General features: G+C 31.9%; 2 protein-coding genes and 1 non-coding gene across 5 annotated transcripts; 2 read left to right on the top strand and 1 right to left on the bottom strand.

Annotated features, from left to right (window-relative positions):
• The first annotated feature begins 322 nt into the window (after positions 1-322).
• Positions 323-395, top strand: TRNAR-UCU. Its single transcript has one exon. It is a non-coding gene; the product is annotated as a tRNA-Arg (tRNA).
• A 144-nt stretch (positions 396-539) lies between these two features.
• On the bottom strand, positions 540-2,515 carry LOC106757480. The gene has a single exon (XM_014640153.2). It carries the CDS (start codon positions 2,111-2,113, stop codon positions 767-769), a length of 1,347 nt encoding a protein of 448 aa, XP_014495639.1. The 5' UTR covers positions 2,114-2,515; the 3' UTR covers positions 540-766.
• Positions 2,516-7,403: 4,888 nt separating this feature from the next.
• On the top strand, positions 7,404-12,942 carry LOC106757970 (F-box protein PP2-A15). Of its 3 annotated transcripts, XM_014640841.2 has the most exons (4): positions 7,404-7,508; positions 7,594-7,936; positions 8,016-8,134; positions 11,809-12,942. In XM_014640841.2, the coding sequence occupies exons 2-4, from the start codon at positions 7,631-7,633 to the stop codon at positions 12,269-12,271; spliced, it is 888 nt and encodes a 295-aa protein (XP_014496327.1). In that variant the 5' UTR covers positions 7,404-7,508; positions 7,594-7,630; the 3' UTR covers positions 12,272-12,942. The 3 variants fall into 3 exon arrangements, with proteins under 3 accessions (XP_014496327.1, XP_022634972.1, XP_022634973.1); XM_022779251.1 differs by lacking the exon at positions 7,404-7,508 and having other exon boundaries at positions 7,516-7,936; XM_022779252.1 differs by lacking the exon at positions 7,404-7,508 and having other exon boundaries at positions 7,593-7,863.
• Positions 12,943-13,154: the final 212 nt, after the last annotated feature.

Raw genomic sequence — 13,154 nt, 5'->3', positions numbered from 1 at the left:
TCTCGTAGTTATTCCAGACCTACCTTTATTATGTACTTTTTAATCTTAGAAGACATTTGGTATTAATTTAAATTTTCATCTACCTAGAATTTACGTTGGTTTTCATCTTAATAATACATTGTGCAATATTCTCAAATGTGCAAAATCATTGCTTTTGACGAGGGACAATATGTTTTAAGTTATGAATTACTATCTTTAAACATTTAATGATTCAATTTAAAAAACATTAGCCTGAAGAATATCTGAATCGTTAAACTGTTGCATTGGTGAAAGTTAAATTCATAATTATTAATTTACAGCAATCCAATTGTTATACCAATAAGCGCTCGTGGCCTAATGGATAAGGCGCTTGACTTCTAATCAAGCGATTGTGGGTTCGAGTCCCACCGGGCGTGTGTCATAGTTCAATTCATTTTCTTTTTATTTTTAAAACTTTTTTTTCAAGCACATGAGCCATAACTGGCAGAATGCTTAATAACACGTTGCTTTCTCCTTCTCTTCCCATTTCTTTTTTTTTTTTTTTCAATGAACAACTTCAGTTTATAGAAGTTTAATTTTCTCCCTCAAAACTCAGATGTGAGTGGAAACTTTATTCAAAACAGAAAAACAAGAATGCAAAAATTGTCTACAAACAAGCAAGCATACTACATGTTTCGAAATTACTTGGAATGATTACCACAGAAAATGAAGAATCTCCAAGTCTACATATGCTCTTATACTAATTTCAACTACCATACATAAAATTTACACAGTAATTTTATCAATTCTAGGTAGAAGAATGCTGCTGCTGATGCTGATGCTGTTGATGAACATTAACCAATTCAAGCTCCTTCTGGCGAATTAGCAAGACCATTCTCTCTATTTCCAGCCTCCTCCGTTCATTCTGAAGCTTATCTCTCTCCATTTCCCTCTCCTTCTTGCTGCTAAACCTCGCCCACTTCAACCGTTGCTTTTCCAATTCAAACGCCTGCATTTGATAACTCACCTGCTGCTCCTCCAACTGCACCACCCTCTTCTTCATCCAATGCTTTTTCTCCCATGCACTCTTCCCCACATCTTGCAACACACCGCTCACTTCCCCATTCAATTGCTGCATCATCGCCTGTGATGATATCGATGATGATGATGACAACCCACCAAACCCTCCTTTTCTCGCTCTCTTCCTCATCACATCATTCTCATCCTCATCCATACCCCTTGACGCTCCTTCTCCCGATTCCTCTTCCTCCTCATCAGAAAAATCCTCCGAATCCTCCTCCTCAATATCCTCGTCCTCATCCTCTTTCAACATTCTCAGACCCCCCACCCCGTTCTCCGATGAATGCAAACACCGCTGCTGTTGATGTTGATGCTGATGTTGTGGTTGAGCCTCACTTGATTGTTGCACGTTCGAAGTGCCACAGTTGTTGTTGTGGCCACAACTGTTGTGGTAGGTACACATTTCCCTGAAGAACAAGTGCTTGGAGTTGAGCAGTTTTCGAACTTCCTCCTTCATTTTTGGGGACAGATCCATGGTGTCCAACAATGTTTGGTTCTCCACCACCCGACAAGCTGTGCCCTTGCCCAGAATGTCGTTGACCCTCTTGTACCTCTTGTTCAAGTCGTTGAATTTGTCTTCGCATTGTTGGGGAGACACATAGTACCCCTTTTCCATCATGCCCCTTGACACCGATTTCCATTTCCCTTTCTTCTGCAGCAACCCCGTGGCTTTCTTCTTAGTGGGATCAGCGCCTTCTGAACCAGCCTCGTCTCCAATGTAATAAACAGCCATTATTAAGAGCCTTACCATGGTGTCAGTCCACTTCATTCTATGCCATGGAGACATTTTTCTCTTGGGATCACCGGAGTCTTCTGCCGTGAACCCGGGCTCATCTTCATCACTGAGTGTGATTTGTAACTTGTTGGTTTTCCCCGCGGAATAGTTGTAGCCATGTTTGATTGATTGAGGTGGGTGTTGCTGATGTGTGTCAGTGTCATGGTGAGAAGCATAGGAAACCATTTGGGGGTGGTGCAAAGGGTGTGGAGGGTTTTGCTGGTTTTGAAGGTTTTCTACTCCTATCAAACCACTACTTATGTTAGGAAATATTCCACCCCCTAATGCATTGGGTTCCATCAACTCCTCAATATATACACACTTCGCCGATATTTACGAAAATCACCAATCCCACTTAATATTTGTGGAAATTCACAATGAAATTGGAGTTAGAACAATTCAAAATTCAAAAGGGGTGAAAGGCAATTTGACTAAAGGACTCAGGTTTTGAGAAATAGTTAGATCGACGTAGTGTAATTAACATCGTTCATCACCTTACCAATAAGTCGCTTGGCGTGTGGAAAATGAGATGAAATGTGGTTCGACGAAGACCTGGTGCATGTTATTTTTCCTGAGCATTTTGAAAGACTATGGAGAAGTCAATGGTGAAGAGGAAAAGGAAAAAGGAAAAAGGGCTGAGATGATATTGTAGGAAAGATGATTATGCAGAAGCATGGGTGGGTAGAAGGAAGAAAGAGAATGATGGATATATAGATTATAGCATGTAGCATATGGTAATAAGATAATAGAGATAAAATACAAAGGGTGAAGCAGCTGGTTATGCTACAGCAGTGAGAGAAAACTGCCCATGGTTTTGTTTCTGCTTTGAAAAACATAACCCACAGGTTTTGTGCCAAATGGGCTGCATAAGTGCTTTTGCTTATTATTAGTCTACTCAGAGATCTAACACAACTCTCAAACATTATTTTTCTCAATTTTACTTTATAAATACTTTTTCTTCTGTCATCACAATGAATAACATCTTCAATCATTTATTTTAGTTTAATTATTTTTCCTTTTTGCTTTTTTCTCATTAAGTTTATAATGTAATATATATTTGCTCACAAAAACATGAAACTATTCCTTTGATAATATTATTAACTTTATAATTTATACCTATTGATATAATTTAATTATATTTTTTTTTACATTATAGTTATAAATGATAAAAAAATATATTTAAACTTTATCAAGCAAGACATCAATCCTGGTATCATTTAGGTGACAATAAAATTTATTCAATATTTAATAGAAAAAATTCTAAACAATCTAAACTGAACAATCTTATGATAGGTGAAAGATTAAAAATGGTTTAATTAAAGTCTAAAAGACCAAAATTATTCCATTATAATAGTTAAAAATCTAAATGTGTTATTAAGTCTACAACCCTTCCCGAAATTAGAAGTTAACATAAAATTTCAAATTCTCATGTTTGGTTATACAATTTTTCAAATTAGTTCCAGAGTTTAATATATAAGTATACAAAAAAAAAACATTGTCAATTAATAGGAAATTAAGATAAGAATATATTTTTTATATCATTCCATAAAAATATTAAAGTAATTAATATTTGTTATAAAGTTAACGGAAGGTTCTGAATATATAAAGACTAAACATTGTTACTAATGCAACTTTAAAAAGTAATTTATAACTTTACTAGTGGGGGAAAAAGCTTAGAAAATGTGTATATATACATCATATATAAATATTATTTCCTCTAGCATTAAAAAAAGACAATCATAGCAACTTTTTTTTAACAACTTTTTTTTATAACAAGACACGTGTTACTATTTTATTGATATATTTAAATTTATTTTAAAAAAGTATTTTAAACGAACCAATCACAAATTGTCAGGTATGCATTGTAAAAAGGTTGTGAAAAAAGAGTTGTTAAAAATATTTTTTTTATTAAAAAATGTATATCTCTCTCTAGCTTGAGTTTTCAACTTGTTTTTTTTAAGATTCGTGGTCGAATAACAGCACCGTTGCGCACCACGACACGGTGCCGCTGGTTTTGTGGTTCTCAGTTTATCCAATTGCTATCTTTTCTTCTTTATTAATTCCAATTGGCAAGTTTCTTTATAATGGATCATCATATAATTTTCGTTTTTAACGATGTATATTATTTTTTTTATATTTGAAACGCATCACGAGTTATTATAAAAAATTATAAAAAAATTGTTAAAATAATATTTTCTTTTGAATATATCAAATTCACAGTTTTTCTTTACTAGGATAAAAAAAATCATCTTTGATGTGCAAGCATTCAGGAGTAAAAAGTTAAAAAGATGGAAGAGAAATGACAATAATAATAAATATAAGAGTAATATTACAACTACATTTTCATCTAGTAAAAGAAAGATTTATTTTAATTTTGATTTATAAAATTATATAGTCTTCTTTGTTTGAATCAGTTTGGTCATCCTAAAATATAAATTATTTTCAGTTTTAAACACAACTTTATTGCCTTTTTATAAATTTAAGATGATTTAAAGATTTTTATACTTATATGATATTTATCTTATTAACTTTTAATCAAATCGAGAATTTCAACTTATATTGAATTTTTAACCCTGAAGACACTTATTTATAATAATACCACTACATTGTCATGGATGAAAAATGAGTTTGATATATAGTTTTTAAAGAATCTAATATAGTAGTTTATTTTTTTTACATTTGTGACACAAAAATTTCATGTAATATTTTTATATTTAGAAATATTTTTAAACATAGTAGTTTTATATTGATACATTTTTGACGAAAAGTTTTAAGATATGGAAATAAACTTTATATATTTAAGTATTGTCTTAATCTATCGCATTTTTTTATGTTGGAATCTTCGAATATTATAGGTATAGGTATGCTTGCTCTTATTTTAGATTACTAAAATAGTCTAAGTTCATCACTTTAGCTTTCGTTTTAGTTTTAATCCTTTTGTTATATTATAATTCATTGTGTCTTTTAATTATTATGTCATATTAATATTTACAATTTATTATTCACTCATTTTCATTATATATTTTTCTTCTTATTATAACTTTGATTACATCTCATTTGATTATTCACTCAAATGGTATGTCACATGTAAAAGAATACAAATATTACTTTCCTTAAATAAAATAGACTTTAATATATATTTCATTATTTTCACTCATTTAATATTTTTATATATTGTGTAATTTTCACATGAAAAAGTCTAATTCTTAATTTCATGTGTTTAACAGTATCAACTCTTAGTATATTAAAAACTTATCTTCCGTATTAACCCTTAATTTTGTTTCATTTTCTCGACTATTTAATTTATTTAGTATTCACTAGATTTACTTAAATTTCATTTAATTTATTCCTTCATCATAACCTTAATTATACTAATTTTTTGTTGTTGTTATTTTGTTCAATCATTATATTGTATTTTCAAGAATGGAATATTCAATTTCATTAGATAAAATAATTTTCAAGATACATGCTTGATTATTTTTGCATATTTAATTTATTATTTAAGTTAATTTTTAATATTAATTCGATTCTTATTTTAATTGAGTTTGTTCAGTCCTATTTTTTTTATTAGAATCTAATTTTTGTCAATTTATTTAATTTAATCATTTTTTTAAAAATCGTTTGAAAATTATGTAATAGTGAACAATGTATGCGACCTGTTAGTTTGTGATTTTTTTTTTAATTTAACAAATGTACTTTTACTAATTCATTATCGTCACGGAACAACATCAGTGTCATATAAATATAATAATGTGTTAATATCTTATATTCAATTTTATTTCTTATTTTTATTTAATCCAGTCTTATTTTTCTTAAAGATCAATTTGATTTCTCTCTAATTAAAACCAAATTTAATTTTTATATTAATTTAAATTCATACTTTTATTAAATATTTTTTATTTATCGTTACAATTGATTTAAAATTAAAACAAAAATTTTAAGAGAAAGGACCAAAACTATTAGTTTAAAATGTTAAGATGTTAAAAATCACATAAAATATTAAATATGAACTAAAATTAATCATTGTAATTATTGTTATTATTATTATGATAAGAAACAAAGAAAAAAATAAAAATTGTAATTTTTACAAAAGATAAAAATATATATAAATTTTGCAATTTTATTTTATAATCGATTAATACAATGTTACATGACATTTTTATTTAATAGTGGTTTAATTTTTAATATTTTATATGATTTTGAACCTCTTAAAATTTAAAACAAATGGTGTTGGTTTTAATTCTAAAATTTTCATTCTACTTTTAAATTAACTCTAATCTTAAATTAAAAATATTTAATAAAAATGTGAATTTTAATAAAAATACTAGTATGATATTTATATAAAAGTTAAATTTATCTAAAATAAAATTGTTTCGTTAAAAAAATTAAAATTAAGATTGAACTGAATAAAATTAATCGACTAAATTAAAATTGAATATAAGATATTAATACGTAACACTACGATAATACATAATACTATTGTTATCACATGACATAATGCTAGATTGACATGAGAACATTTTTTAAAAAATTAAAAAAAAAATATGAGATCAACTTTGTCTATTAATTATATAAACTATATTAAAAAAGATTAAATTTAAAAACATTCACGAAAATTATGATGAAATTGAAAAGAAATTTATTATAACTGAATATCGAGGAAATTTCAGGAAAATAAAAATCAAATTAATATTAAAACGTTTATTCTATTACGTTTAAAATTATCATTCTCAAAATTATAACATGTTCATAGAACTTGCTTCTCAAATATTTAAACTTTAATGTAATGGATCCATTATTTATAGTATTAATAACTTTAATTTAAAATTAATACAGAATAGTAATATGGAATAAGGAAAAGATAGTCAACGATATAATATATCTCTTAACCATAATATTGGTTCATCAACCTAATGCCTCATCCCTTAGGTCAAAAACAAAAAATATATTTATTGATGAAAATAAAATTAAAGAAATAATATAAAATTTTGAATTTAAATATTTAGTAAAAAGAAATAAAGTTTAAAGTGATCAACTTACCCTAATATACTGAAAAATGATATGTATTAGTTTCTTTAAGTTGTGAAATAAACCGTGGAAGTTTATTCTCAATTTTACGAGTTGAAAAAGTGAACGTGAAAAACACTTTCTTTAATTCTTAATTTATTGTTATTGATAAACTAACTTGTACTGTAGAACCGTGTGAGGAATGGGTGAAGTGTTCCACTGGTATTTAGGTCTGTTCAACGTGATCATTCTTAATGTAAATATCCATTAAAAAAAAAGGGTTGAAATTGAATCGAAATTAAGATTTTATTAATTTTAAACTTATTTCAAAATCAAAGATAAAAAGAATGTAATCGAATTTATTGAGTAATTAATACTATTTCTTTAACCAGTAGCCGAGTGATCAATTACTGTTAAAGCATGAATTGGTATATAATTGATGTATAAAATACTTGGGTGAACAAAAGCTGTAATTAAGTAATACGATTAATTCTAAATATAGTTTAAATATTTATAATTAAGAATTAAATGTTTTTGTTTTGTTTATTTATTGTGTAGTAAAATTGGTATGGAGAATTAAAGAAGTGGTGGAGGGGAAACAGAGATTGTATTGTATCGAATCTGAACCCGTGAGGGAAAATTCTCATCAGAACCCAAACATAGAAATCCCATAATTCCTATTTCCAAGGTAATTCTCCAACTCACCTTTCACTTCAATTCAATTCTATAATTCCGCACTCACTCTGCCATTGTCTCTTCCGTTCTTCGGCCAGGTTTGAATGAAAGGAAAGAACGGGTGATCGGGAGGGAATGGGGGCCTCGCTGTCGAACCTAGGAAGCAACGGTTCGGCCGCTGCTCCGGGCCTCGGCGACATCCCGGAGAATTGCGTCGCCCGCGTTTTCCTCCACCTCACTCCGCCGGAGATATGCAACCTAGCGCGCCTCAACCGCTCTTTTCGCGGCGCTGCCTCTGCCGATTCCGTCTGGCAAACGAAGCTGCCTACCAACTACCAAGATCTGCTCGATTTGATGCCTCCCGAGAGGTACCGGAATCTCTCCAAGAAGGACATTTTCGCGCTGCTCTCTCGGCCAGTGCCGTTCGACGACGGCAACAAAGTGCGGCGCGCTTTTTTTTTGTGTCACTGAGTTGCCTGATTGATCGTTGGAGATTAGTTGACGGATTATGGTTTTGCAGGAAGTGTGGCTGGACAGGGTCACGGGAAGGGTTTGCATGTCAATTTCGGCGAAGGCGATGTCTATTACTGGAATTGATGACCGTAGATACTGGACTTGGGTTCCTACTGAAGAATCTAGGTTAGATTCTCAGAACCTGCATTTTTTCTTAAATTATGTTTTGTTGTGAGTTGTGGTGATGTACGGTTAGGTTAGTTGTGCGTGACTTTGATTTATGACAGTGTCTATTTTGGTCTTAAAATGATGTGAGAACTTGGGGCAACTGTAGAGAAATCATATTTCTGCTGCTATTTGAGGTTGGAGTTTTAAAAACCCATGCTATACATGCTTCTACTGAGCATGCAGCAAGACGGAATGCTTCTCTGGATTATTGAATGTTGTTTGTACGCTTCTGTGAGGCTTCAATGGGACATGTACTAGAAGAAAACATGTTTTAGTTTGTGCATGGTTGTTGGACCGGGTTTGGACAAAAACAAGAGGATTGAAAAGTGATAGAAACTGGGTCAGACTGTAGACGAAAATGTTATTGATTGATGGAAAACAATGTTCACTCTAGGTATTCGAGAAACCTGGATCTCTCCCAAAGACTTCCCCAACCCAAAGATAACTCTTTTCTATCTCGATTCCTCTTATCTATAAGCAACTCCTATCTGACTATAATTAATTAACTAACTAACCTGTTGTTGAAAGGATTAGTGACGAACAGGTTCCCGACGATGTTACCACGAAGAGAGAAACCCAGAAGGAATAAAATGAATTTTGTTTATTGAATGACACACATGAATATTCTTATTTATAAATAAGAAGAGGTACGATAATAAAGAACAAAATCAGTATCTAATAATGAGAAATATTTGGTCAGATATTTCCCTATCAATTAATATCATGTCTCCTTATTTAATACAATCAAATCATATCTCTAACACTCCCCTCAAGTTAGAGCATATGTATCATACAAGACAAGCTTGCTACAAATGTCGTCAGCACATGCCTCCTTCAGAGACTTAGTAAACAAGTCAGTTATTTGGTCGCCGAAGCTAACAAAGTAAATTATAACAAATCTAATAGGTATTTCACGGGCATGACTTTCTCCTTATCTAAGTGACAATCAATCTTCAACACATTCTGTCAACACATTATCACACGAGTTAAGCTTGTTAAAAATGGTCAGGTGGCATGATGAATGCCAGAGAGTAAAAGTGCATAGAGGACACAACGACTGTAGCAGAGAAAAAGAAAATGCTTAGAGGATGTAGTGGTTGTTGGAGTTGATCCTTGCATGACAAGGTGATGCTAATGGTTGTGGTTGAAGGCTGGAAAATAGGTGATGATGGATGGTATGGCACTGGTGCTATTTTGATTCATTATTTTAACTTCCAGTGATGCAAATTCATTGATCTAATAGAAAAAATATCGTGTTTGCTTTGTTGTTATAATATTTTACATGCCTATATCAACCATCGAATGTATGTTAAAGGTGGCCTTGTTCAGAATGCTGAACTGAAGTTGTAAGTCAAAATGTGTTTTGTTATCATAATAAGCAACGATATGATTATTGTTTTGCTTTTCCAACATTATTCGGTGAATGGGGGTAATTTGGTGGTAGGTGTTAGACATTTTTACCTTTTTATGCGACCCTTAGATCAACTATGTATGCTATTTCATTTTTGGGTAAAGGTGAATAGGAAGGAACAGTAACTTACCTGTACTCTTAGTAAAGGAATGGGAAGTCAGTGATTTTGTATCACTTTAGTTTGTACGGAAGTCATCAACAGCATACATACATACAGATCATGTTATTTTCCTTATTAAGTTGTATTATTTGGTTTTCAAAGTTAAGCTTTTGCGTTTGCTAGCACTTGGCTGCCTAAGTGTTCATTGGGAAATACCCCTCTGATTAATTTGAAGAGTACGTGCTTTCCAATGTCCTAAAATAACCATTGTGGATGGATATTTCTGGGCATTTCTAGATATGGCTTTTCTTCCAATCAAGTTAATATCTTTACATCTTATCTTAGTGTATTGACCAGTAATGTAGATGATCATCAATGAGGCTAGAATATCACAATGTTTTGGTGTCTAGAATATATTAAAATCTTATCTTAGACTATTGCCATGTTCATTAAATTCAAATATAAGCTTGTTTATTTTTGTATTGGTTTTGGTTTAACATTCCATAAGCTATGTGGCCTTTCTGTCCAGTACATCTTCTAGAAGTTGCAAACCTTATTAGTAACGTGAGTGTTTAATTTTTAGGTGCTACATGTTCAATTTTTGAATTTAAATATGTACAAATTTTCAAGATTTTATGAAAATACTAATTGGATCAAATGATCAATCTAGAGTAGCCCCCTCCAGCCCAAGGCAGGAGCAGGAGGGAATACCTGCCACCCACATCAAATGACCCCGTGATGTTAAATGATTTAATTGGTTTGTATTCTTGTATGACCCAAATATTAACTATGGTATAGAGTATGTACTACTTGGTAGCCCTACTACTATATTGTATTGTCCAGGCAAGTAAGCAGAGGTATCCTCAGCTAAATTTCCTCCTCTGAAGAGCAAAATATCTTGGTCCAACACACACACACACATATATATGTATGTATGTATGTATGTATTTTGGTTGGAGAGAGCGCTTTGTGTGAAAGCATTTTTCATATTTTCACATTAGACTTGTCTATTTACTTGTGCATGTATTAAAAGTGAATGAAGAGCATGAATTTGCTATTCTAATTGGTTGAACTATGCTTCTTGAGAGATGAAGAGCATTATTCTCACCTCTAAATTAAAAATTACACTCCTGTCACCTACACAATAATTTTTGTGATTTAGTTTTTTGAAGTCAGTCTTCATTGTGATCATCCCTAGCCTGCCTTGATTGCAGTTACTTCTAAGCTGTCTTATTGCGGCCTATTAGAAATGTTTAGTGAAACATCAAAGTATACAACCAATGGGATGTTGGCTCTAAGCTGGTTGAAATCCTATATCAACTGCAGTTATAACGGATGTTGTGCTTGTAAAGTTGACTTAGTCCCTACCTTACAATTGATTTTGAGGGTTAAGTACTTAGCTCAAATTCTAAGATTAGTCTATTTTAATAAGAACAGACCTTTAGTGATGATGAACAACTACGAACAATCCTCCTATGAATACTGACAATTAATTTCAACCCCATTATCAATTTTACATGCTAGATAATGAAACGAAGTATTGAATGCTCTAACTTTTTTTTTGTTATGATTTTACCCAAAAAACACAGAAGGTGCCAAAGATAATAGTAAAACATTCAAAACTGCCTGGCAATTATGCCATGAGTCATACACGGGAAAAGTTGTTCTTTAAATGCCTGTTCACATTAAAATAGAAAACATAACTCGTTAATTTTTTAAGGAGAGGAGTGCGATTCTACCTTAGTTATATGTGTCTAGGAATAACGTTTTAACTTTCAATCATGTTTTGCAATTTGGTTCAGCTTAGATTGGTTGATCTTATTTTGTAGCCTTGAGCGTACTGATCCATAAAATAGTCAACCTAATTCAACCAAACTGACCCGACCTAGGAATAAAACATGAATAGGTGGTTTTGGTTGGTCTGCAGAACCTGTTACTAGACATGAATAATTGGACGTGTAATTCTTAATGTACTTCTGGTTACATTATGTCAACTTTCTGCTTATTTGTGCTTTCTGCAAATTGTAGCACTCTTAATCCTGATACTGAAGCTGCTTTGTTTAATCTGTCAGCTCCTTTTTCTGAGGATTGCATTACAGTTCTGCTGTTTGTTTATTTCAGGTTCAACACTGTAGCATATTTGCAGCAAATATGGTGGTTTGAAGTGGACGGGGAGGTCAGCTTCCCATTTCCTGCTGATATTTATACTCTATCCTTTAGGCTTCACCTTGGACGATTTTCAAAGAGGCTTGGGCGACGTGTGCGCAACTATGAACACACCCATGGCTGGGACATAAAACCAGTGAAATTTGAGTTGTCAACCATGGATGGTCAGCGAGCTTCATTCGAGTGCTGCCTGCATGAAGCTGAACCTGATGATGCACACGGCAACCAAAAGTGCGGACATTGGGTAGATTACAAGGTGGGTGAGTTTATTGTCAGGGGATCAGAACCTACAACCAAAGTAAGATTCTCCATGAAACAGATTGACTGTACACACTCTAAAGGTGGGCTTTGTGTAGATTCTGTATTTATTATACCTAGTCATTTGAGAGAGCGCACCAGAAGCGGAATTCTGAAATAACCACACAGTAGGAATTTATTTTTAAAATTTTTGGTAGTTGGTATGCACGGTACGAAGGGGTCAAATATATATTCAGTCTGTCTAAAATTTTTGAAGTTTAATTTTAGTTCTTCTTAATTCTTTTGTTAGTTTCTCTGGTTTTAAAATGCACATTATTAGTTCTCCAAATGATTTAAATAACGCTTTATGGACGAAAAAAAGTTAGCTTAGATAGCATTTGGAGGAAAGAAAGGTGTATTTCAAAATTAGAGGGAGAAAAAACTGACAAAAAATTTAGAGAAACTAAAACTGAATTTTAGAAATTCTACCGGGATAAAAACACATTTTACCCATTCTATAGTTTTTATGTAATCACCGTTTCTGTGTCTGTCCACTCTATGCTTTCTGCCTTTGTCAGATGAGATGAATACAGGAACAGGAAAACAAACTTCGCTAACACTTGCTTTGGCTGGTCTGTTCTGTCTGGAACTTAATTGTGATGCTGTAGTAGATTTTCCTCTCCTCATATTATTGTGCCTTCGATCAGGTATTGACACAAATTTTTATACACTTGGAAAATTTAGGTGTATCTTATTAAGTGCAATGTTAAGAAGCAGAACTGATGTTTCACTATTTAAATTCCCACTTACCTTTACCACAATTCACAAGTAAATAATATACCCATTCTCTTAGTAGTGATTTGTTTTACCTTACTACAAATACTTAAGTTCTGATAAAATAATAAACGAAAATGTCTTACTCTGGTGTGTTTCTAAATCGATCTTAAATTATTTTTGGTCCTTCATATTTTCCCTAAATTTGTCTTGCTCCTTTTATACTATTCCATTAACTCAAATTTGACTTAATATTGTCCTTGTGATTTCTTGGCACGATTTTGATTATT

Source organism: Vigna radiata, chromosome 3, assembly GCF_000741045.1.
Source record: "Vigna radiata var. radiata cultivar VC1973A chromosome 3, Vradiata_ver6, whole genome shotgun sequence".
Taxonomy (NCBI): Eukaryota; Viridiplantae; Streptophyta; class Magnoliopsida; order Fabales; family Fabaceae; genus Vigna; species Vigna radiata.
This window is presented reverse-complemented; position numbering and strand designations above follow the sequence as displayed.